The sequence below is a fragment of the Onychostruthus taczanowskii genome, unplaced genomic scaffold (assembly GCF_017590055.1).
Source record: "Onychostruthus taczanowskii isolate IOZ18803 unplaced genomic scaffold, ASM1759005v1 scaffold15, whole genome shotgun sequence".
NCBI lineage: Eukaryota > Metazoa > Chordata > Aves > Passeriformes > Passeridae > Onychostruthus > Onychostruthus taczanowskii.
This window is the reverse complement of record NW_024498685.1, coordinates 7,831,864-7,859,156: the sequence shown is the minus strand read 5'-3', so window position 1 is coordinate 7,859,156 and position 27,293 is coordinate 7,831,864. Positions and strand designations below refer to the sequence as shown.

The 27,293-nt window shown below is 39.9% G+C and overlaps 1 protein-coding gene across 2 annotated transcripts in view; it reads right to left on the bottom strand.

Moving 5' to 3' along the window:
- WNT7B (Wnt family member 7B) overlaps positions 1–27,293 on the bottom strand; it is a 91,912-nt gene that overhangs the window by 10,216 nt on the left and 54,403 nt on the right. For both annotated transcript variants that reach the window (XM_041398624.1, XM_041398623.1), the window contains exon 3: positions 2,624–2,895. In XM_041398624.1, the coding sequence (XP_041254558.1) occupies positions 2,624–2,895 (272 nt within the window). The remainder of the gene's footprint in view (positions 1–2,623; positions 2,896–27,293) is intronic.

The window sequence follows — 27,293 nt, the reverse complement described above, 5'->3', positions numbered from 1 at the left end:
GTCCAGGTTTACCAAGGACCCCCAAATCAGCCAGATTTCAGGTGAATGTAGGTCAGATTTCAAGTCTGCCTGGATTCTCAGAAGGAACTTGTGATTTCACACTGAAATTGCAGAAAATTCTGTAACTGCTTCTGCAAGGGTCCAACTCGATAACACAGAAAGCATATCTTAGGTTCCAGAATTTTGTTCTAACCTTAAGCTTCAGTCAGTCTTGAATTCAAAATGTATAATTTATACAAATAGCAAATTATCTCAGAAGAACCAAAATCACTAAATATTATTTACTGTACAACTCTGAATATTCAATTAAAGGGAATATATATCGTAACACCAACATTATTTCCAAATGTAACCCCAAAACCATGTTTTACATTAGCACATTCCTCTGGATTTTATGGATTATACATAAAAACAGAAAACTATACCAAATCCTTTCAGTCATCCTTAGCTTTTGAAAGCAATACAATGAATTAATGAATAGCTATGGCTATAAATAACTACTGAAAAATGCAACAAAAAGTTAATAAATTCCAAAATACAATTTCTATTTTTAAAAATGGAAAAAAATATATTTTTGGTACTGCAAGCCTTTGTATTCCTTTCTTAAAATATGAAAGTACTATAACTTGTTTTTTATAAGAAATTTGAAAAAATATTTAGAATTGTAAATAAAATTTATTTGCATGAATTCTGCTTCCAGAAGTATCTGTAAAAACATGCACTTATTTGGTTTGCTTATGTCCCTCTGCTTATGAAATTCTGATGAAAAGTAAAATATAATGTGCTTAATAAGAATCAGCAATGTGGTCTGGTGGTTACTGGGCTGTATTTAGAATTGGGGGACCCATGATCAGTGCCTGGTTCACATAATGAGCTCTTTCTATCCTTGGGACTTCACTATTTTCCATCTCAGTATCTGCTTTTGCTCTTTTGTCCCTCTTTCACGTCTAGACTGTGACATGTTCCAAGCAGGACCTGCATCAGGATCTCCATGGGGGAGGCACAGCACACACCACAGAGGATGCCAGTTTAAGCAGGGATGATAATGCAAATAGCAGGAATAAATTCTCCCTGGCAAGTTTAAGAGTTGGCTTCCAACTTGTTTTGCCTCCAAACACAATTTATGATGCTGAGCTGAAATTCCCAGCCTAAGTGAAGTGATCAGACCTTGAGCTGGTCTTCCAATGTGACGGTCAGCTGCTGAATGAAATTCTTTTATACCGTGGCAGCAATTTTTAGGAAAAAAGACTGCGTCCCTCAAGGCTGTTTTTCTCTTTGGCTCTTCAGTCAGCTTTCTCCAGCATCTGGAAACCTCTGTGTGAACTATCACTGAAGTACCCATCCTGTCTCCACACTTGAGATTATGCCTCTCTCACCACAATGAATTAGTGTAGCATTTCCATCCCAGTGAACTCCTGCCCATACAGAACCTTTTTTATTAATGCATGGCCAATGCAACTGCGCTGGTGAGAAGATCCAGGCAGTAAAATAATTGCATCATTTCTGTCACCACCAATTCTACTCTCTCTGCCCAGTGCTCAGTACAGGACTGAAAGCACACATGGTTTTAGAGGAAAATTCAGTCTTACTTTGGGGACTTGAGAAGGAGGCAGATTTTATTGGATTGCTACACTGCTATATTGGATTTTTCTGCAACACTGAAGCGGAGGGCTTTTCCTAGGGGAAAACACTTTGAAGGCTATAATCTCTCCTGAGGTAGGTATATATGACACAGAAAGATTTGTTACACTTTTTAAAGGACAAGCTTTGAGAGCTATGAGGATTAGTGAACATAAATCAGAATAGTTCCGTGATGTTTGTTGTTACCACGAGAAGCAATTCAGTCATGGCTGTAGACATGAAGCCGCTTCTTTTTCTGCAGCTCTTTGTAGCTTTGTAGTTACAAAGACAGAGTTGTGCATCTGCTAAGAAGTTCACTGTGTACTACTACGTGTATTTCACTAGAGCTGGGGTCAAATAAGTGATTTGGGTTTCAATGGAATAAATATCTGGAAGTGCTGTGGAAGTTGAGCCATGCAGACAACTCGGTTCTGTCCCATCACAAGCCCCAACATCCCTTGCTGGATTTTTTGCAAGTCAGGTGAAAAGATGTGATTTGTCATTATGCTAAACAGATCCAGCAAGGTCCTCCCTGTTTTCGGGGCTGGAAAGAAGGCTTAGAAAGCAGAAATTTTACATAGGTATAGGTAACCTATACCTATGGTTTAGGTTAGGTACCTATAGGTTTAGCTATATGTACCTCTGCCTAAAAGATATAGGTACTGTTATAGGTGTATATACCTATATACACCTATAACAGTACCTATACTGTTATAGGTGTATATAGGTATATACAAGGTACTATTTTTACATAGGTATAGGTAAAAGGAGTTTACTATATAGTTTCCTATAGTTTACTCCCATACTATTATAGGAGTAGCTATAATACATGGCCAGCTCTGAATAAAAAGAAACAGCAGAAAAAGGTGAACAACAGATGACTTTGTGGGTGAAAGATAATGTCAGAGAGAGGGGTGAGCTCTCAGGGAATGCCTCCTGCCACCAAGCCAGCCTCCCCCCATCCTCCAGCACACGTTCCCATCCCTCATCCTTTCTGGAATACCTTTCTTCCAGCCTCATTGTTGTGCAAGTTCATCAGCCTCCGTGCATTCTTTTTGATTTCTCGGGCATCAACAAACCTCCGGGAGAACTCAATGCCGTATCTGATATCCGCAGAGCAGCCTCCCCACTTCCAGCCCTCCTCCTGGTTGTAGTAGCCCTGTTTCTCTCGGTCACAGCCACAATTGCTGAGGTTGCCCTGGCTGCAGGCGGCCGTGACAGCGTGTGCAACCCCGGCAGCAGTAATGGCATAGGTGAACGCAGCCTCCCTGCTTCCTGTGGAGAGAAGCCAAAAGCTGATGGGTTGGCAGAAAGGCAGCACGTACTCACTAAAGAAAGCACACACATTATCTACAGCAAGGGGGTCAGGCAGCAAGGTGAGGAGGGCATTGTTCCTCAGCGTGGATTTCTCATCCTACAGAATTCCACACATATTTAAAATGCTTGGCTCAGCTCGGGCATATTACCCCAGGTACGCAGCCATGGGATGGTCCCACATAAACCCCTTCACCAGAGGGGAACTTGGCAATGAATCTGGACAGTGGTGAGGTGAGGCCACAAGATTTGTTTTCACACTGTCTAGTCAGGTTTGCAAGCTTGAAGTTTATCTGGTTCAGATGAATAAAAAGTGAGTTAACAACTACCTCTGAGCATTGGCACTGCATGGAAAAAGAACTGTTCAGACAACAACAACAACAACAAAAAAAAAACAACCCTAGGGCACAAATGGGGCTGATTATTAATCTAACTTTATAAATGCTCCAGTAGCATCCATTAGTGATGCTGAGTGTAAAGTTCTGCAAGAGAGACCTATAGAGACAAGAACTGGGTAGGTTTCATTTTCTTTCAAGGCAGAGGTTACCCCTTTCCCTTGCAGACTTCTCCTGTGCATTAGTTTTGCTGAAGTGACCCTTTCCCACTCCCACTCTGACTCAAACCTCTGCATCACCAGGGTTATTGAGCATGGAAAGGGCACAGAAGTGCTGTGACAGCACTATTCTCTCTCCAAAGTAGGTGAGATACTGTCATGGAAGCACAGACTTATTTTTAAAAATAGCTGGTTTAGAAAATGAGTTCATTTATTTTTTTTTTTTCTGTGATGCTGCTACTTGCAAAGGTTCCTGATTGCCAGTTCCATGCAATAGTTGTTGATAATGAGTATATCAGGAGAGGTGAATAAGGCCCCTTTCTACACGGATTGGCTGGGGTGCCTGTGAGGTGCAAGGAGGCAGAGTGATGGGAGGGGAAGCTACAGCCCATCCCTGCTCTTATGTGAGACCACACTGTGTCACTGACTCCACACTGGATCAGATCGTGGTGTTTTGCTGTTGTTATTTATAACACTTCCACACAAGTTCCCTTCTCAATGCTTTCCCCATAAGTTCCCTTCTCACTGCTTTCCTCTGTGTGCTTCTCTGGTAATAAACAGACAATCCTGTAGTGCTGCAGCTAAAGAATAACCGTAAGGAATTTGCAGAAAGTTGCTGAAATGCTTTAATGACCACACACAGCTCTAGCATCATTAGTGGATTTGGGTAGTGAAAAAATAGGAACAAATTTTCCAGAGGAGGAAAAAAAAAAACAACTTAGAAGCAAGTTTTAATTTTTTTAATTTTTGGATTCGTAGATCTCATAGTTATTCTGGAATGATAACTCCACAGTATGGGGGGATTTATATTTCTTATTTTCATAATTAGCTTCCTGAAAGATTACACCATTGCCAGATATGAGGAAGACCCTACAAGAAACAATCAGAAACTGAGGCTTGGCACCATTTGCTTGTTTCTCCAAAGAAATAAAAAAACAAAGTTTGGGTAGGGAAAAAAAACAAAAGGGTTTTGTGTTCTTCAGCTACCAAGAAGGCTGAAGTGACATGTGCATTATGTGAGTGGCTGGTGCAGTTGCAGGAGTGCCTCTCTTTCACACACAGCGGTGTTTTGTTGGGGTGGACGATGTGTGCAGTCTGGTTCAGCGCTCCGCAGAACACTGGTGGTCCAGGAGGCCACGCTGAAGGGCTCACAGCTAATCCACAGAGCCAGATTAAACACTATTTTAAATAGTGTTTTCAATTAAAAGTTTGATGATAACGATACCTGGTGGTCTGTAAGATTTTCTGAGGGTTTATAGCAATCCAAAACAGCTATGGAACCACTGTTCTAGTTCCTAGTGTGATCTTCACATGTTGATATTCACTCCTCTCCTCTTTGCTTGCCAGCTAAATTCAAATCTGGGACTCTTGCTTTAAAATGTGTTCTGTTGACTTGCATGATTTCTTTCTTCTTTTTTTTTAAAAAAATTCTCTTTCTAATCTATAAATTAAAATATTGGAAGTATGAGATGTAATAGAAGCTACATGTATAGATACAGTTTGCTTTTTTTCAGGATGAGGGTAAACAACAACACAAAACCAGACCCAAGGAAATTTTTGGTCAGATACCTTTGAAATATGTGTAGGAAGGCTTATTAACAAGAAGAAACTTATTCCTGTTAGGGAACATAGCAGCTGTCACCTATAGTTCAGAAGATTTACTCAGAGATTTGGTGATAGTTGCTCATATTTTGTGTCTAAGCTCAATATATTCCCCATGTCTCCAGAGTATGTGGTAAAAAATTTTATTACAGCCACTGTGTCTGTGCCTTCTTTGTAAACTGTCACACATTGCTTCCCTTGATCAATTTTATAAAATGAAAGAAAATCATGTCTTTATCTTCCTTTCTCTCTCCCTCATTCCCATTACACCCCTGCCTACCCTCAACAATAAAGGAAAATATCTTTCCTTTCTCCATGTGAGAGCTAACAGCAGTGATGGAATTTTCTCAAGTCATGGGATAATAGCAAATGGAAACCACACTGACTCTCTTAAGAGATTACTCTCCTGTTTCAATGCAGCTCTAAAATAAGAAGGTCTCAGAAATCAGCAAGTTAAGTTGTCCTGCTAAGAATTAAGGTTTTGGGGGTATTTTTTTTAACTAGAATACATTCTAAAACTTCACTTGTGTTCCTGAACAGTTCACTAAGGTCCCAGGACCAGTGGAGTATATCAGAAACTGCTGATGGAGGAGGGAGGGGAACCTCTGTGCTCAAATAATGTCTGCTGTACACAAAGCTTTTCATTAGCATGTCATCACTTGGAATCAGTTCTAAGCAAGTCTTTGTTAGGCAGCTAAAAAATATTTAAGTAATGATTGCTGTGATACCTTAATGGAGAACAATAATCTCGTTTTATGGAATTTTCTGAGATTTCAAAAATATTCTTGGTCTGCAACAAAAAGGAGACAGGTCTTTCTAGAAATGTTCATGAAATGAAGATATAAGTAGCAGCAGATTTGGTTTCATCCAAATTTGACCCAAATTTGGGGCTAGATATTTCTTTTTCCAGTGAATGTCCTGATTATCTAGTTATTTGGCACTGTGTACACTCAGTTTCTCAGTCTCAGAAGAAAAAATCTTGTCTGACTTCCAAAGTTTTCTGTCACATAGACCAGAAAAATTCTGTTGAGATTTTTATTTTGGTGGAAAAGACACTGCTTTGGCTTTATTGCAACCCTTGGATTTGTCCATTTCTCTGTTAGAAATGCCTGCCTTGGTGTCAAAGATGACAGTTCTGACTTTATTCCCAAAACATAGAAGGGATGTTTTCATGAGTAACATGAACTAATAACGATCTGATCTGATAACTGTCTAATCTAATAACTTCAAAAGGAGATGACTGCCAGTATTAATTTAAATTAAGCCTTTTTTTTCTTTGGTGAAGGTGCTCAAGGCCACTTCTAGCAATCTACCAGGCTATCAGATGAGCTGATAATCTGTCATTTGTCAGTCTTAGTGCCATTTTCTTGAGTTTATTTTCATTCTGACAGAGGGATGAACTTTAAAAATGTTCTAACAGCCAGCAATGCAGGCAGCTGCTGCTCACACAACTGATATTGAACCAATAATTCCTTAGCACATGTCTGCAGATAGGCAGAGAGGAGCCTTTATCTGGCCTTGGAGTCAAGGAGTAGCCTGTGTTTATTCCTCATTTATACGTAATTTCTGGCAAAGTTTTAAACTTCTAACTGAGCACTTAGTATGGTTTGACGTGGAAATTCTTACAAGTTCCACAATTGCTGTAGTTTACCAGCCTCAAACGTGCACAGATTCAGCAGAGTATTTTCAGCCTGGAGCCACAATCAGCTGAGAATCACATAGGCTAAATACATATTCAATTACCCAGCTGTGAGCACAGGGCTGAAGATTTAACTGTTCCACAGCTAGTTGCAAGATATCTATTTTGTCAGAGTAATTAGATGAGAATTCTGCTATTGCACACGCCATGCCTGAAATGACTCATGTCAGCAGCTGGATGAATAAGGCTGCCACTGAATGTCAGCTATTAGAACTGTAATGTAACTTGAAATATTTAACTGCAGAACATACAGTGTTTGGCCAGTCATTTCCTAGATCTTGCATCAGCAATGATAGAAAAAAGTACTACACACTGTTATTAGACAAAACAAATTCTTCATGCGCTTACAGAAGACACTGGATTGATTATATGACACAGCACAACATAGGTCAATGGGAAAAAGAAATCAACCACAGCAGAACTAAAATTGTTTTTTGACAAACCTACCCTTTTCAACAAGTCTGGTAAGCTATGACAGATTGAGTCATTTTTTATGGCAAAAGACAATCGATACATCTAGATGAGTAAACTAAAACTCAGACAACAGCACCCTAAGTAGTGTTGGATGAAGGCTTTTATAGACAAGTTTATTTCCTTTGTAATTTTGTATTCTATTCGACACACATATCAACAATTCTCAAGGAAAATAGTGCAGGCTCTTCATTTTGGATTTGATCCTAGGACAGTACAAGTCCCAGGGAGTTTTCTCACTGTCTGGAACAGATCCTTTATTTGCATTTGCAGTGTAATTAACTTTGAGTTTCTTGGTTTATAAAAGCAGGGACTAATTTAATTTAATTTAATTTAATTTCTCTGTCCCTCTAACTTTCTGTACCCAGTGCTACATGTCAGAACTAAAGTCTACTGAAACCACTTTGTACAGGCAGAAAAATTAAGGCAGAAGAGCAGAAAACTCAGGAGGGTCTTTACTCTGTCAACCTTGACATAAGCTAATAAGACAGATGTTCTTCACAACAGCTTTCATTGTTCCTGTTCTTAAGGATCTTCAGTAGAGGAGGTTCCAGGGTCTAGTCCAGTACCTTAGGACCTCTACTGGTATGTATTTCACTAATATCAACCTGAAACTGTCTTTCTGAGTGCAAACCCACTGCTTCTCTCTCTAGAGCTGCCAAGAGCAGATTATTCCCTCCTTCTAGCAGCAGCCTTGAAATATGCAAAGACTTCCACCCCTTCCCAGATGTGTTGCATCATCAGCTCTTGCCCAGCACCCCCAAGGGCTCTGCTCCTTCCCCTGCTCTCCCTGCTGGCTGGTTGGTGCTGCAGTGCTGCAGATGTGACAGCTCCAGCTGAGGTCTTGCCTCCTTGGGGCCAGAGCAGAAGGAGCCCTTCACATGCCTTGTATGCTGTAGTCCTGTTTATTCCTGCCAGCATTCCTTATTTCACAGCAGCAGGACACTTTTACTCAATTTGCTGCCGTCTTCTGTACAGCTGCTCTCCCTCCAGATGTTTCTCATCTTGCATTTGTGCAGATGATCATTCCCATGTACAGATCTTTGCCTTCCTGATTTGCCTCCTCTTTCTTTGCTTTAAGGCCTTTGTTTTAAGGCTCCTCTCTAGAATAAAGTCTAAAACTGGTTTTAAGATTGGCTGACTAAACTGAGAACAGTATTTCTGATGAGGCCACATCACTGTGAAGGTATCAGAGCATTTAATTGTTTGACATCCTCTTTCTTACAATGCCAATCTGCTGAATGCACAGCTTTCCCCACACCACCCAAATACCAGTTTTCAGGATCTAAAAAATGCCATACTGAGTCAGAGTCAAACTTTCAAGATGCAGTTCAGTTTCCAACCATGCCTAGGTTATTCAGTGGGAGACACACGAGACCTACAGCAAGTAACCAAAATGATCTTCTCTCTTCCTATTACAGAGATCTCCCTTATCTCTGCTGGCTGGCTTTTGTTTAAAATCTTTTTCTGTGGTGATAGGGTAATTCAGAGTTCCCGATATTTCCTCCAAAAACATGTTATTTTCTAGCCTTCTTTTAATTTTATCTGTCATTCATTTCTGGACCACTTTTTTTCATTCATTTCACTTTATTTCATTCATTTCTGGACCATTTATCCATGATCTTGTTCAATTTTGATCCAAACTACCTCCAGCTTCCTTGTAGTCCTTCCCAACATAATGTAATTCACAAATGCAACGTGCGCAGCTTGTTCTCTTGGTCAAGCCAAGAGTATAATGCTGACTGTACCAGCTCCAGCACAGATTACAATAAACACACACCTTTCCATTTTGATAACTACCCTCCAAGTACAATTTCCAGATGGTCTGTAGCCATCTGGCATGTTCTTATTTTTTGTCACATAAAGCAGGGTCAATAGCTCCCTTTAATCCAAGATGTGTGGTGTAAACTGCTTCTGCTCTGACCCTGAGGCCCTGGGTGGCCAGAGAAGGAAGGAAATTAGTTTGGTTTAATGTGATTTGTTCTTGACACACCCTGGTTGACTCTTACTCATGTCCTTGTTCTTAGTTATGAGCTTACAAATGGGAGTTTGTTCCCATATTTTTTCATTTACTGAAGTCAACCTGATTGGTCCTACAATTCCTTTCTTTTAGGTTTTTGGTGGTTTTGTTTTGTTTTTTGACAAAGGCAACATGTTTGTCTTTTCAATTCTTCTTAGAATTCTCCACTAGTTGTCAGCACTAGTGGCTGTAAGGACAACCACTCACTCCATTAAAGGTTTTGAGATGAGGGACAGCCAACTGGAAAGCAATCAACTCGAATAAATACCGCTCTGTAAAGTTCAGAGGGTTCCTCTGTTGATGGTATAAGTTTATAACCATCTGATGGTATAAGTTTATAACCACCTGCTCACCATTCACCTGCTTAGGGAAGTCTGAGGCAAGAAGTGCTTGGCCTTCTTGATATTATCCTTGGTTTGTACTCTCCTCAGGAGTCCACGGAGTAGTGGATCAGCCTTTGTTCTGCATCTGCTCACTGACAAATTACTACTAACTCATTGATTTCTGTGTAGCCTCCTGTAAAAAAACCAAATAGATCTAGCCATCCATGGTTGTGAGGTTCCTTTGAAGCACCTGTGCTCAGAAGTGTTCCTGAACAATGAATGTGGTGCTGGCTGAATACCTGTTACTGGCAGGACTTTCTGGTCAAGTCTGATGGAACCTACTGATGGTCATGTTCAGTAATGTTCTCTTTGCAGTATTCATTCATTTCACTTTCCCTCCTTAAACCCCTTATTTTCTACTACAGTCTAAAATAAGCTTGTTTAATTTTGTTTCATCCATATAGGTCTGTTTAGTTGAATTAGAGCTAGAGCAGGGGTGATTACAGCAGCTCCTTCCTAGGCTGCCTGTGGTATCTATTTTCAATTACACATGGCCAGGACAGAGAAAATTGCAGATCTCAAAGCTGAGCATGTGTAGTGATATGACATAATGGTTTATTTACAGATTCTTCTCTTACTCAGCATTTTTCATCTCCAGGCTCCCACTAAATTTTTATGGCTGGAGGTGCCAGGATCCCAGCCATCAGTTTAGAATTGCTCTGACAACTGGATTGTTTTCTGTTGCTCATGAGGGTTTGTCAAATCTTATTTTAGAATGGGCTGTACATGAGCCAGAATTATTTCACACTAGGCTTATTGCAGCTTCTTGCTGTCACTATTTATATACTTGAAAGTATACAAATATATTTTAATGTCTATTAAAATATGTATATATTTTAATGTCTATTAAAAAGATATACTTACTCTGCCTCTCCTTTCCACATTTTTTCAAACATTTTTTTGAACGCCATGGGTATTTTCTAAAGGTTTGGTGTTACTTTCAACTTTGATTTCTGTAATGAGTCTTCCAAGGATTTACAGGGATTTTTAAGTTAATTAACCCCCTAATTTATTCAGTTAAGTCCTGGCAACCTTAAACAATAGTAGGCCTTTCTGTTCCAGTGAGCATAATTCTATTATGTTTTTGACTGTCTTTTGGCAATGTGTCCCTTGGTGAAGTTTTTTGAGACAGTTTCTATGAGGTTAGTGAGTTTGCTGTAACCTCTGAAAAGATGTTTAGTAATGCCCAGAGAAATATGAAATTTTTGAGCTCTCTGCTGTAAAACTACATTTGCCATAACAAATATTTCTTACCAACTCAGCTCCTAAGAAGCAAACTGTATCCCATTTTTTGAGAAAATGGCGAAATATTAGTTTTGGTCCCAAAAGCACCACTGCTTATTTTTGCCCGAGTTCAATCAGAACATGGTGCTGAGCACACATTTAAAGAGTGCACGAGAGCATGGCTTGAGGAGCACGAGGGGGGAGCTCCCAGATGCACTGTGCCTTTGAGAGGAGCCTGTGTGCGTCACACACGGCTGTGCTTCCACAATGCTGCTGCTAATACTATCAAAGCAGCATGTGGGAAACAAGAGCTGGAGCAGAGAGATTGTCTCCTGCTTGTGTTCTCTTCTGGACCTGCTGGTGCCCCACTGAGGTGCTCAATGGTTCCCTGATGAATGTTTGGTGCCTCTTCTTTTCAGTGATGACAAGAGGTTTGATATGTCATAGTATGTGAGAGCTCAGCTGGAGACATCTTGCAGTGCACTGAGGTTTAGAAAAGTGCTTTGCACCCCTTGCCAGGGGTGGAAAGCATGGAATCCTGAAGGCATCCCAGGGAAACTGTGTTCTGCAGTATACCAATGTCCTTAAATTAAATGAGTCTGTGAGGAACCAGATGTGTTATACATTCTATTCTATTCTATTCTATTCTATTCTATTCTATTCTATTCTATTCTATTCCATTCCATTCCAATCTCATCTATTCTATTCTATTCTAATCTAATAATTCATCTGCCTCAACCTGTTAACAACAGTTCTTATATACGATTTGACAATGCATCACAGTCTCTCTTTTAGAGGGCATTTCAAAAATAAGTCCATTATTTAGAAAAAAGGGAAGGGAATCTATTAACTGTGTGGGCACATATTTTTGTCTTTTTTTGGGTTTGCTCTTTATAGTATTCCTGCACTATAATGTGGCCTGTTAAAGGTTTCTGAGGTACCTGTGTGGTGCTCAGCAAGGGAAACATTGCCCACTTGGATTTAATAAGTAGACAAGATGCTTGCCACATAATAAAAAACAGGAGGAAAGAAACAAGCAGAAAAGAAACCTCCACTCTGAACCTAAGAAGAAAACAGGACAGTACTACCAATCACATTTTTAAAGTACATTTGCTTTCAAGTCAACTTCATGCTCTGTTTAGGAGATACAAGAGCAGAGGAGGTGGCTGCCATAACCACTGAGATTTCCATGTGCACAGACTTTAGAGGCTTGAGCCTTTCATGAGTGAATCAGTTCAGAATGGTTCCGCTCTAGGTAGGATCCTACCAATCTAAGTTATTCTGTGATTTTGTGACTGTATTTGATTTTGCTGTGGACCCCATACCACAAATATTCTGTCATTCCTTCTATTATATTCATGAGTATCAAAAATCCACAGCCATGCAAAATCAGACCTTCTCAGTGGACTTTCTGATGGGTCAGTATTTTAATTAACTTAAATCATCTCAGTGGTCTGACATAACTGTACTGTGTTGAAGAGCACCTCTATAAAAATAAATCTGCATTGACATTTGCATCAAATTGTCATTTTCTCTATTACTTTATGTCATTTCTAGCCCAGATAACAAATGCCCAAAGGCAGTGGTCATGTCTGTATTCTTTTTTAAATCACTGTGCATACCTGTCCTTTGCTGTAGGAACATGTCAAATAATCCTCTAAAGGGTCCACTGAATTATGGGTTGTGGTAAGCACCAAACTCCTATACCTGGGCATGCCAGATTTCTGTATATTCTGCAGATAAAATTTCTGATCTTGCTTCCTGAGGTGGTTTAGTTAAATCATTAATATTACCTGAATGTTCTATGCAGAGCCTAAGAATAGGCCAGTGCCACTTTGCCAGAATTGTTGAATTGCAAATATCTGAGTGATACCTGGACAAACTTGGTGTTAGACACAAATCTGTTTCTGCAAGAGGCAGTCCCTGCCTTAAGGAGGCACATCATTCAGCTGGAGAGGGCAAGAAAAGAGAGATATAATCACCTCTCTTTCACAGAGGCATGAGGAGGTTAAGATATGTATCCAGAGGACACAAGGGATGTACTCAGAGGACAAGCATGTCCTTTTGCTGGATTCTTTTCGTGAGGAGATAACAGTAATTCAGTTGGAATCTTCTCAAGAGACTGAAATACAAATTCAAGCCAGGGAGAATATCCATGAGCTGCATGGTGGGACAGGAACCCTCCCAGAGAGGAGCAGTAGTCATGGGATGGGGAATCCTGTACTCTGCTCTTCCACTGTTCAATACAGTATTGACCTGCACACCTACTGCCAGAGGCACAGAGGGATCTGACACAGCAGTGCTCAGCATCCCAGTGCCTGCCAGAGAGAGCCATGGCTGTAGGAGCCCCCTCCTTACATTCACACTCACACACGTCCTCACATGCCATACCTGCTCAGCATGCATCCACATCCTTCCTTCACTTTTAATTTGGAAAAAAAACCCAAAAAACTGACCTAAAAATTATTAATATGTCTTCCCAGGAGAATTGCTGAGGTTCTATTTGTTCTGTTTCAGAGAGACACCAAGTGATTCCACATCCCCATTTGGAACTGACATTTCTTGACTACTAGTGAGATACAACTGCAACTTCAAGCTGGATATTGTTTGTACTCACTTTTTGTGTTAGCCCACACAAATGTTTGGAAGAGATAGACAGATGGATAGATAGATGATTGATAGATAGATAGATAGATAGATAGATAGATAGATAGATAGATAGAAACATATAAATCTAGAAACCTCCTTTTGGAAACACATACAAAGCAAGTGTAGCCCAGGACTTTTATCAAATTTGAGATACTGCTTTCAAACTAGGTCCTAATGTGTATGTGATACAAAATAATTTACATCTATAGGGCAAGAGCTAATCACCTAGAGCTAAATCTTTAACAGGGTGTTGGCTCTAGAAGCCTGTCTTTTAGATGTTCCTCCACGTAGAATTTTCCATGTGGCTGGCACAAAAATCCAGCCTCACCAAGAACTGGGAGAGTTAGAAACCAAAAAAGCAAGAAGGTATCAAGCTGCATGGGGAAGCCCTGAAACTGGCAGCAGAAAATGCAAGGAAAGGGAGAGTCTAAACTTATCCCATCAGAGTTAAGCCAGATTTCCCTGCACAGTGAGTCTTTCCAACTTTGCTGGCAGCAATCATCTTAGTGTAATTGCTGGAGGGACGTGGTGGTTTTAGAAAAGGAGAGCCCACCCTTAAAATATTCTGACTGGGGAAAAGACATTTCTTTACATAAAAGCCAGGAGATGACTTTGTTGCTTTCACTGATTAGAAAAAAAGACATTCTTCTGAACATAACTTCTTCTAGTGTATTTTTCTAGGGTTTTTTTTCCAGTATCATTTAACTTGGTTCTGTTAAGTACCAAATTAGGATGAGTTTATATAAAGTACTAATTCTACTTTGTCATGACATTTCTAAAGTAAGATTTATGAAGAGCAGCAGTATCTTTTATTAAACTGAATCACATACACTAGGCATCTATGTGAGCTAGGAAGGGTCTAATATATATATTTATTTATTTATTTAAATTCTCTTTCAGACTTTCAATCTAAATCCAGACAATATCTTGAAATGGAATAATCACTGACCTTTTAGTTCTCACTGCAACAGCAACACAAGATGAGCATTATGTCAAATAACTGTGAAATAATCACCTATAGAAATACCTTGCTCTACACAACATTTCATGGTGAGAGCAGTCAATATGGAGGACATCCTGCTCAAACCAAGAAATAGTGACACCAGGACTGGGAGTTCTGAAAAGCATTTCAGGTCATGGAGAAACAGCTCCTGTGTGCCTAGGACAGCACTTTCCAGGCACAGAGATTGTAGTGCTCTCTAGTCTGGTGACTCTGCTCTTCAAGGTGGCCTTCTTCTTAAGAAGTGCCTAGACATAGACAAAAGACTTACCTATGTTTGACCAAAAAAAAAAAGGGAAAATAATTTGTGTCAAATAGTAGACCAGAATGTTGTCTTCTGTAAATATTCTGCACAGGAGCACAGCAGAGAGTTTCTTGCTGCATTTGCTGGGAATTGCTGTTGGATTGTCTCCTGGAGGATGAAGCTATGAAGGTTGTCCTACAAATCTGTAGCTCATGTAAATTCCTGGCATGGTTTCTAATGCCTGGCAGGATACCTTAGAGGACCAGCTCAGCAAGTCAAATTCCACAAGCAAGTCACTTGCACTGTCACAAGTGACCCATCCTGTAGGTGTGGGGGCTTTCTTGTGTTTGGTGCATTCCTGGCAGAGCGGAGTTTGGAAGGGGAGACAACAGTGAGGGCTATGTGGCTGTTTAGGATGTTCTTACTCTCTGGATATCTCCCATGGCAGCAGATGTGCCTTGCTGGCTTTAGCCCACTCCACCCAGCCCTTCCATGGTGGCTGCAGCAGAGGGGCTGGGCTGGCAGCCCCCAGCACGTGTCTGAGCTCTGCTATTTCTGCTCAGAGGTCACATCTCCTGGGCTGCAGCAGACAGGCTGGGCAGTAACCCTGCAAGGCACTGCAGTCCTGTCTCCAAGCTCAGATGTTGTGGAAAGCAAATGAGAAACTTCTGGTGGAAGGGTTGGGTTGAAACTTGCTTTTGAATTTGCTTAAATATTTTCCAAATGATCTTTCACACTGCTTGTGTGGCTGCATTCACCTTTCTGATACATCTGGCTTGCCTGTACATCTTGCTGGGAGGAGAGACAGGGTCAAGCAATGATGTCCACCCTTCTTGGTGTTTAAAGGGTCCTTGCCTGGTAGTCACATTTGTAACCCCAGGGAGCAAGACACAGCAGAGATCACACATATGAAAGAGATTTAAAAGAGTAAAGAGCTCAGAGAAGTTTGGATACATACACAAAGTTTAGATTCTGATCCAAACCTCTCTGGTTTGCAAAATGAGTTTGGAAGCATCACAAGAGCAAAGTCTGTTTTTTCAGCTCTGAAGTTTCTGGTCCTGACAAGAGTTGGGAAGTGACAAGATTCACATAAACAAGGAATCAATTTATCTGAATCTTCTCAACACTTAGATACTGAATCAATGTTTCATCTGAGCCTGCCCAGCTAACCCCAGTGGGTCAGGTTATCTGATCTTGCTGTTTATTATTTGTGTTGCGTTGTTTGTGTCTTGCCACGAACTGAGCGAGCTCACCCTAAAATGGGGATCCAAACCTGCAAGAGATTGACAAATGGCAGATGCCATAACAACCCTGCAAGCTACCTGCTGAAAAAAACTAAATTTTATAAGAATAAAATGATCAAATTTCTAGCCCGCAGTCTATTGTTTTTAAGCAGTACACCCTAGAAAGGAATGATGAGTTTTAAACAAAGACAAGAAGAAAAACTTCTAGTTTTTTAAGGTACTCCAGCTTCAGACCAGGATCCAGGCTTTATGACCAGAAAAGGAGGAACAAGGCCCTTTCTGCTGTACATGAGTATTTCAATAGATAGATTGCTATTAATACCAGTCTTCGAGATGCTGCTGATATAAAACTGCTCCTAAAACCCACGAGCAAGTGTCTTTACTGCAAATCCTCATTAAAGTGAGAAATGGGTCTCTATTCTTTCCAGCCCCCCACTTTCCAGCAGCTCATTTCCAGATCTGAACTTTGGAGCTGACCCCTGTCTTTGTGATGGGCCAAACCAAAAGCCAGATCTGAACACCGCTGAACTCTGGGAAAGTTCAAATCTATCGTTTGTGGTTCAGGTTCAGCTCTAATTAAAATGGACCAGTTAGAAAGGCAAATGTCTTAAAACCAAAACAAAACAAATGTTTCACGTGAAAAGTTTTGGGCCGGGCTATATGGTACCAAGTAGTGTTTTTGTCTATCACATGATGTCATGTTCTTCTGGTTAACACAAACTGACAGCATGCACACGCTGCTGTGTGAGATATTCCATGCAGACACTTTGAATCCAACTTCAAGAAGAAGGCAGTATTCATGGAAATGCTTTCAGGATGTGCAAAACCCCATCAGCAATCTTCCTGCCACTCAGCTCTGAGGGTAGGCTGACATCTTTCAAACTTTCCATGCCCATCCCTTCCAGCACAGTCGTCCAGGGTCTCTCAAAACATAGTGTCCTCCCTTCTCTGAGTGAAGCTTCTGCCTCATTATGTCACCAGTATGTGGATTATTGCCACTAATCCCTGAAAACAAACAAGAAGGGGGTGCTGCAGAACCTTGGGTTGCATAAGAGGGCAGGGAAAACCCAGCTAAATCTCCTGCTCAGTGCTTCTGTTTATTCTATAGTTAATACTACAGTGTAATAATCAAGATGGTTGATCAGTGGACAAGGGGAAAGCAAACAAAAGGGAAGGGAACTTGGTTTCAGCATTACTGAACTGCTGAAGTGAAAGAAAATGGGAGACAGCAGGGAGAAAGAGAAAGGGAAAGGGAAAGAGGGAAAAGTTGTTAATGCCCCATTTCTGGTGTCAGGATGTGCACCAGTAGCCAGAAAAAGAGGGAACACAGACAGGAAGATTTACTCAAAGAATCACAGCACACATACAAAAAGCAACCCAAATTTACTTTCCCTGTGGGCTTTATACTGTCTCTTTTATGTTACATGTAAGTTCAGTACTGAACATCAGTTCAGTATTTTTTTCTTGGTGAAATTTGAGTGGACAATTACCTAAGGTTTTCAAACTTCCTTCTTCTGCAAACTAAGCCAATAATCCTACTAGGCCTCTTCTACTGGGATTTTTCACTTTGTTGGGTTTTTTTTCAGGCCTGGACTCACTTTTTAGAAGACCTTAATGATATTTCTTTCTTTCCTATTTTTTTTCTTCTTTGAGTAAGAAGACTTTAACAGCAACCAGTTTTGTTTGTGAATACATCCCAAATGTTTAAGTGGAGGTTAGTGCCCGATCATTTCAATTTCTCACTGAAATTAGTCAGCATTAGTTTCCAGAGAGCAAGATATGAAGTGACTTGCCCAAGGTCACACAAAAAGGCACAGCTGGGGGCAGAGAACAAGTCCGTTATCTCCTGGTCCACGTTTTTTACAATAAAATTTATTTTTTACCATAAAATGATTATTCTTACATTGAACTAGGAGACACAGGTATGTGAAAAAGAATAGGAAGAGAATGGTATTGAGCTTCTCAATGTGATTCCTTCCTCTCAGCTTAGATAAAGAGAATGAAAAATTATTTTATCCATTCTGCATGAATACTTCTCGAGTTAAAGAATATTCCAATGTTTTCACTCAGGAAATTTTCAGTTCATTTTCACTGGTGAGGCTGTAACTAAAAGAACAATCTAATTAATCATTCTTAGCAATATACTAAATTCTATTCACGGCATAATTTTAAAGACACCACAACAACAGAAAATAATAAACGACCCACCTTAGCAAAGGAATGAGACAAAATATTTTTTTCTGCATAAGTTTCGTGACATTCATGAAATAGGATTGCCAGGAACCTAGTCATTACTTTGGAATTTTCTTTAAAGCCAGAAGTAGAGTAGAATGGAAATAGATACCAGCTCGAAAATATATGGCAGAAAATATATGCTTGTCAATTTGTGCTAAACCTGCTCTGAGTATGGAGGACCTAAATGCTTAGGAATGATAAGCAGTCAGAAAATAAAACCCACCTGACTGTTTAGGAAAGTTCACTACCTTTACTAAGCCCTTAATGAAATACCCTGTCTGATTCTGCCTGGGATACTAGCATTAGCAAGTTTCCACAATATGGACATCAGGATTATTCTTCAAAAATGCCCTGTCAGGTGCCCACCATTGATAGCCAGAACTGCCTCAGCTTAAAACAGGAATGCACCAGTGCTCTGTGCTGGCCACCTTGGATTTTGGATCCTGTCATTGCCCTTCACCATTACCAATTTTTCCTGGTTTTGGCCCATCCCTTTTCTTTCCCTCTCCCTGCACATGAATTTATAGGTCTGCTTCACTCTTTCCCACTTCCTCACTTCTCCTAGCCAGAGAGTTGAAAGGCTTCCATTGCAAAGATTGAAAACATACTCCATATTAAATGTAACACGATAGTATGACCAGCAGGTCCATGTTTCAAACACATTCAATTTATATCACAACTGAGAATAAAGAGCAGGGGAAGCTACTTGGTGGGTTGCTGGAGGCTGTGGCTTCCATTTTTTTTGTGGAACATGTCTCTGTCACTTGCTAAATAGGTGCACCATCTGGTGGTAATTTTGGACTCCCAAATCTTAAATTTCCAAAGAGCAGCAGAGGAGATATGCCTGTGATTGCAGCATTTATTTTTGGGTTTTGCCACTATCTGTCTAAAAGTCTTCAGCTAAGACAACTTTTGCAGGTATTACTGCTGATTGAGTACTAAGAATTGGTAGGACTTTAAACAGGGATCAAGTTTCCATGTCTGCCATGTGGGGAAGCAGGTATGGCTTTATGAGAGGACCAAATGCTCCCCTGAGGAATTATATACATAGAGATGGAAAAATTTCAAACACAAAGAGAATTTAGGTATTAAGGGAGTCTAAACTCCCAGGATAGGCAACAGGGACCATTGTGCACTCAAATTAAGATGCAAATCACCCTCTGGAAGTGTTTCTCCCTGTTCTTTGACCATACAAGGAAAACAGCCTGACTAGGTTCCTATCTCAGACATCTCAAACAAATGCCTGGAGCTGTGTGATGTGAAACTGGGCCAAGGAAAAGAAGTGAGGAAGGGGCTCCTCATTTTTCTGCCTTTGTTGTCTAAAACCCTTTAATTCAGCAGCAGAAAGAAACCACTTCTACCTCTTGTGCCATTCCCCTCAGGAGCTGCAAGGTTGCACTGACTCTTTCTGATGGGACTTAAAATGGATATCTCCTCTGAACAAGGTGGCTGGAGGCTGAATAAAACAGAATATGAGTTTCCACATATTGGTGAAGAAATGAGTGAAAAGGTAAAAAGAAGTAATGATCCATGAGTGATTTTTTGTTTTTTTTTGTTTTGTTTTGTTTTTTTGTTTGTTTGTTTGTTTGTTTTTGTTTTAACAATGTGAATAAAGCTGTAAACTCTACAGCATTTCTGTGCATGTCTGTTGAGCTTCCATCTAGAGGGAGCAGAGCCTTCTCCCAGTGCACCAGTGAGCTGCCTGGGGTGAGAGCAAACCAAAAAGACACCTCAGTAATTCAAGCCCATCTAACTAACACCGGCCAAGTTTTAGGAATCATCCTTCTCACACAATCCCAGAAGAGGAGTTTGAACATCTGAAGAGAGAGAGCATTATAGATAGCAACTGACTCCACTTGTGGCTAAAAGTAGTCTCCTAGGGTCACTCCAAGTGGATCTGGGATGGGCAGAAGGACCCATCGTCAGCTTGATCTTGCATGCTGGCTTTTACTGTGACTTCTGTATTCTGCAAACCACTTTGTTCTGCCTTTAGAAGAGGCTTTCAAAGCCTCTTTAGTAGCACTTACAATGGAGGGTTTAAAGTTAAGCATATATTGGGTAAAAAAAGCACGGCTGGAGTCAGTTCCCAGTTTGAATATTGAGAGAATGACTACCTTAGAATGCTTGATTCACTTTTTCAAGTCTCCAAATAATAGATTATAGAGTCCTCTTGCTTGCTTGCTTTATTTCTTTTTTTGATTTTCCTCTTCTATCGGTAACAATAATATTATTCTTCACAGTATAACATCAGTAAGAAATAAACTACAGTCATGCACAATTTAATCCAAAGCTAAAAGGTCAGGCATGATACGCACAAAGGAAATTTTGTCAATTAGAAAATGAGGTATTTGTCAGATGTAATATTTTGCAATACACCAACCACTTTGTTGGAAAAGAAATTGCTCGTGACTGGAGGCACGATGGCAAACTGCATGGATCAGTGATCTAATCCTGAATGCTAAAATACTTGTTTGCAAACTAAAATGTGCAGATAACAAATGCTGTGCTTTTTGTAATGTTTGCACATGCCTCTCTCTGCATTTCAAGCTTTTCAATTTAGAAACAGATGATTTACCAAATAGAACCTATCCCTCAGAACAGAGGAGGAAAGGGAGGGATGCTGCTACACATGTAACTCTGAAGTCTAATGTTATGTTTAGCCTGTCCTGCTTGGTGTAGAGGTTGGACTAGATGACCAAACCTATCATCTGTAATTCTAGGGAAGAGATTTTGACAACACACTTAACCGCAGTGGTAAAGCTCAGGGAATCTCCAAAGTCTTTAGGATCTTAAGTTATTAAGGCACCACACACCAGCAGGTGCTGTCCTGCACTCCCTGTCACCCTCCATAATGAATTTGCCCTGCAGTGGCAAGGTTTGGCAGCACCTGCCTGTTTGCAAAGTTGCTCTGCACTTAAAAAGTCAAATGTTGTATGGTTGATTGTCATTTAACTAATTGGGGTTTAGCTGAGTCCCTCTGTGAAATTCAGCTTCACTTTCAACTTCTGCTCATAACCAAAAGCCAGGAGACTTTTTAGTGGTTCTGGTGAAACCAGTGGCAAAATGTCTACTGACAGCAACAGGACAAGAACTTGGCTCCTGTCCTTTTGGATGAAGCCCAGCCCCACTTTATTTGACTTTTAATGTCATTTGCTTTCTTGGTTTAAGCATGCATTACGTTCTAAGCCATTGACCAATAGGACTGAGATGCTGAAGTAACTAATGAGTCAGCATGCTATGGAGCATTTGTACTCAGCAATTTTACTAAAAACTGATATAAAAAAATGACACTAAATGAGCATTAATGTTCCTTGGAGGCACTTGGAAGTAAGGAAATGCCAAGCTTAAAGTTGTTACGCAAAGTTAGCCCTGTGCCCAAACTTTGGGGCAGAATTCAACTAAACCATAGCCTAGAATTTGTACACTATCTTTTCCACAGGACCTCTGACTGACTCATCCCAAGGGAAACCAGAAAAGCAATATGGAAAATGTTACCCTGAATAGCTACAGACAAAGCTAAAAGAGAAGAGGATTTTTGTTCTGGCCAGTGCTGAGCAGGAAATGATCATCACAGACCCAAGGCCCCATCACATGTTCCTGTCCCCTTTCCACTACACCTAAGTACACAAGTAGGATAATCAAATGCCAAAACTCATGAGTACTCACCCATCTCCCCCCAGAAAAGTTTATTTTCCATACTGACACTTAGATGGAGCAGTTCCACGCAATGAAAAGGTCCATTTAGTTTGAACCATGGAAACGATGTGTTAAACCCCATCCCCATTCCAGTGCCTCGGTTTTTCAGGAGATCTGAGGTTTAGGGTCACAGGAAGACAGGGTGTTGTGCTATATGATGTTTAGTACCAAGCTGTGCAGTGTTGTAGGTCTTTACATCCCAGAATACCCATGGAGGCATGTGAGAGCAGAGTTCAGGAGATCCAGAGACTAGAGTCTCCCAAGTTACAGTTCTTGGCATTAATTTACATCAATGCATGGAACAAATTTAAAATTAAGTGTTCTGAAAACAAAAATGGAATTGCTTATAGTCAGGTATGTCAGTGTGTTTAAATTTGAAAATGTCTACAGAAAAGCACCTGTTCCAAGAAAATCTTCACTTTTATATGAAACAGAATGAAATAAAAGCCCTTTTCTTAGAATGGAAATTCCAGATTTCATTGAGATCAGTAACCACCATTCCTCATCCAGCTGCAAGCCACACACAGTTCACCAAGTAATTGTATTACCACACTAGTGCTGTGTTTGGAATAAGGATATCTGCCTTTTAAAGAAAGTCTGCTGCCAAATAGGTAAATATTTAAATGGCAACAAGAACATTTTAATTTAAGAGAACTTATACTGTTCTTCACACTCATGACCCTTGAGGGAAGAGAAAATACAATTGAGCTATACTTGAACTAAGCAGTAAAACCTTACAAGAAGACAAGGAAGTGGAGAAGATAAATTGAGATATATAAACATCTGTCTGTTCATAGTTGGAAATTATTATATGCAGACTATATATGCTTTTATTTCTTTTATAGGGAGACAAAGAAATAAAGATTATAAAATTAATGTAGCAAACTGACAGTTTTCCTAGTAAAGTTAAACAAAATTTATTTCAGTCAACTCATCATTTACAAATGGTACTGTCCATTTATGTTTGTCTTTTCCTCTATGATTTACAATGTATTTTGAAAACATTACTAAGGCCTCCCTGAATCATTTTGAGGTTCTGACATCTAAGAAATTTTTAAAGCACAGAGAAATTATCACCCACAAATGTTCAAATTGATTCACCAAGCTGGAAATCCTCCATCCTGTCAAAATAGGATTTTTTTTTAAAAAACAACAATACTTTCTTAGAATAAAAAGGTATTCTTTTTCTAAAAAATCCAAGTTACAGACATTACGAGTCTGAACCTACCACTCCCACAGTAACCTGTCTCCTCAGTTTAAAAAGTACAAATTCTTAGCACCTTAAGGGTTTCATAACTTTTTTACTACTGCTTCACAACCTCAGTTACCACCAGCTGGGAGGGTTTATTTTCTTATTCTGGTTTGGGTTACTGTCTTACCTTGTTACTTGTGATAGTGAAAACCTTACCCAACCTTCTACAGTAAGAAAGTATGAACAGTTGAACCAACTCCTCAATTTCCCCCAAAGATGATAATGCAAAGTGAAATGTCCTCTCACATACTTGGCCTTGTTATTGCTACGTTATCACACCTTTTCCCCAGTGCTCAGCTTTCAGCTGAGATGAAATGCTCTGAGCAGACTGTTCTGCTAAGGCAGCTGCCTCTGAGGACTTTTCTCACTGCCTGTAGCCTAACTCAGACCAGCTTTGGGTGGAGCAGCTCAGCTTTGCTTCAGAATGGCCTTCCTACCTCTGTAAGGCAACTTGTGGGACAGTCACTGACACACCAGAGTCCTTCTGCAGTAATAGATAGCCAATAAGTGAGAATAAATAGGTTGGACATGCTTAAGGTTAAAGATATTTTGGTTTCTTCTTCCAGCAACAACATGCCAGTTGTGAAAATAAAGGTGCTGTTTGAGACATTTTAAGAGGAGGCTTTGCAATGACTGTTTGTAGGGTGGTAAATCTTTCCTGTAAAATGAAAATGCAAAGGAATTTCCCAGATTTTGGGGGCTTTATCTCTTTACTGCCTGCCTCTACCTGCCAACCACTTACCTTTTTGCTAGAGGTGGAGGTTCATCATGCACGTCTTTTTTTTTTTTTTTTTCATTCAGGCTAATAATGAGAAGACTCTCCCTCTCCAAATAATGAAGAAATATACAACTTATTATGCACCACTATGCTTCTCTTAAGAGTTATGCTTGCTTAAGCCACAGATCATTAAATTTGTCATGGTATTCATAGTTTAACTAAATCAAATGGGCAAATGCAATGACTCCATATGGCATCTTGGGAAATGGACACCAGCAGTCACTCCAAGTTGGCTACATGAGCAATAAAGACACAGTTTGGATTGGTCCTACATCACCTTCTGGAGCTGCACACGTCCTCAGCACAGATTGCAGCCAATTGAATGCATCCTGTGCACCTCTCTCCTGGAATCCCAGACAGCCCACTGTACTAGGAGCTGAAAGCTGATGCCATGCCCTGAGAAGCCACCCCTCACACTGGAAGGCTTTTACTATATCCTAGCACCAACAGAGAAATCCAGTTCAAATTACTGAAAACAGATTTATTTCTGCTCTGTTGCTTGAATGCTCAAAGAACATTGTTGTCTGGGCCCATGCTATACGACAACAACAAAAAACCCCAAATTTTTCCACATTAGGTCCAAAAGCCACTGTGCAATTGAGGTTCCCATAGCTGACAAATGCCTAAACCAATCATAGCACCTACTGCTATGACAAAGATAATTACTGCCTTTCCGTCGGTGAAGTGTGTACCCTGCTCTGTATCATATTTAAAATAATCTAATTCCAACTCATTTTCCCCCTCCAAATTGTTTCCAGCTGTACAATTCCTCTTTTTCCCCCATATTGTTTTTATTGGATATAGTGCAAGTTCGTAAAGATAGATTTTCCCATAATAAATACACAGATGTTAGAATAATAAACATGCAGTCAACCTGATATATGAATATTACTAAGCCTTAACAAACATATAACAAACAACATAAATCGATTTTAAAAAATTGAAAACGAGAACATAAAGTAGCAGAGAAAGAAATGGCAGGAGAAAATAAAGGCAAAAAGTGAGCTAGAAATGTACTTACTTTAGCAAACTGTCTGGATTCATTTATGGTTCCCTTTATTGACTTGCTGATAGCATTAAAGCACAGCTATGGTTGTAAAGCATTCCTAAGAATGCCGCCTGTCTTCATGTATCGCAAGTTTTCTGCTCACACTGAAAGCCAAGCTTTCCAAGCTGGCCAACTCATACCACACTAGACACTACTGTGCTAGATTAATCCATCTGCTTGGACCCAAATATCCATTTTTGGAGAATAATGAGCCTCTCTACTCCTCCCATTTTTGGTAGGAAGTTTTTATGAACATTTGGCATCTCGGTTAAACCATCATCATAGCCCAGAATAAAAATGACTGGATTCATATGTGGAATCCAAATTTAATTTAGCCTATATATGGCCTGAACAAAGAATAATTTACTGGCTGACACCCCCTCAGCATGTAAGATAAGATGCCAACTGCTCCTCCATTACTCCATCACTTAGATATTTTTTATGCCCAATTCCCATGTTTTTTTCAGGCCTGAAGCTGAAACAGGGGATCAAGAGGAGACTGACAATGTTACCTGTTTCCAGTACAAAGAGAGCAAGAATCACTGTTGTTTATGAGTATTTCTCCTTCAGAAGTTGTCCCCCTCCCTTTCCCAGTCTTCTGTTTGGAATTATCCATCCTCTTCCCGGTTTATGTGTGCATGTGTACAAGTGCATGCTTGTAGAGAACTGTGACATTGAAGTTTATGTTCTGATCATGTTTGCCAAAAGCCTTCTTCACCTGGGAGTTAATAAAATCCATGCATTTATTTTGTCTGTTTTTTGAACTGTAGGGTTTTTCTCCTATCCCTCCCCATTTCTGCCTGGAGAGTGGATCAAAAGTTAAATGAATAGGAAGAGACAGGAAACTTCTTAAGATTTTCGTCTCCTAAACCTCCCCTAGCAAGCAGAGCTGTAACTTCCCTTCAGATGCATCCTTTCAACACAACAGAAAATTAAAGATGAAAACAAAGGGTAAGACATTAAAAAAAAAAACAAAAACCAAAAAACCAAAAAACAAAACCCAACAAACAAATAAAATAAAACAAAACAAAACAAAACAAAACCCCAACTTCAGAACTCTCTTACTCCCTTGGGTTTGGCCTACTTGTTAATATTTCCCTGTCAGGTGTCCAATTTAATGATTTTCCAAATCACTGCATCAGTGACACAGCCAAATATTGCTAAACCATGCTCATTTTCCACATCATGAGTCTGAGAAAGGAGACAGGTGCAGATCAGTTTGGATATCTTGACAGATATATTTTTCAAAACACCAGAACAGCTCAGTGTTGCCCTGGATTTAGCACTGCTAAGAGCTGCCTGTTCATAAGCACTTCAGTTTAAATGACTCCAGTGGAAAGGGTCAATGCACAAATAATTAGCCAGAATAATCCACTGTCAAAGAACAACAGTAGGTTTCATTTCTGTTATTGATTCAGACTTCATACTACAGAGCCTGTACTGCTTACTTTTCTGGGGGGAGTCCTTTGCTTTCAATGGTATTAATGATCTGCAGCTTTCAGAGGCGTGTAAGTGACAAATTACTCTGCCCATCATTTGGGGGAATAGAGAGGTAGTGCTGGAGCTCTTTTGTGCCAATAACCCGATAGGACCAGAGGCTTTCCTCTTCCAGATCAGGGTCCTTGCTTTCAAAATGTTAGAAGGGCAATTATCTTTCAACAATGATTACCAGTAATAACATTTGGTGTATAATTGTTTTTTAATTAGTTAAAAAGATCTAATTTTTAATTTTTGAATTCATTTGTTTAAGAGGCAATCTTTAAAGTGACTTAAAGCAAGAAGAATGAGTGGAGAGTACAGAAGAGTATGTGAGAAGCTGGCCTGAAAACTAGGGATGAACACAGGAAGGTGACAAAGACAAAAATGTAGGAGGACAGCATGAGTAAAGTAAGTGCAGGGCTGACTTTCTTTGGGGATGGCATGACTATGGAAGAGTTCCCAGCTATAAATATATCAAAATAAGCTATCCATACACAATGCTTGGCAAATTCATCCCATGCTACAGCCTTTGTTCATGCTAGTAATTTAGATTTCTCTGTCACTTTTATATCTGGCTGCTATAAATCTTTCACACCAACATGAATGCCCCATGATTTCTACAACTGTTATTCCATCTTCTGGACTATTTAAATTGTTTTTAATATAGATTCCATGTACTGTATTAGTGATGCAGCCTTCATTCACTTAAGTACCTCTTGGAATAAATAATTCCTCACTGATCCATCTTAGAGCTTAGCCAATAAACTGAGGACTTCACCTGG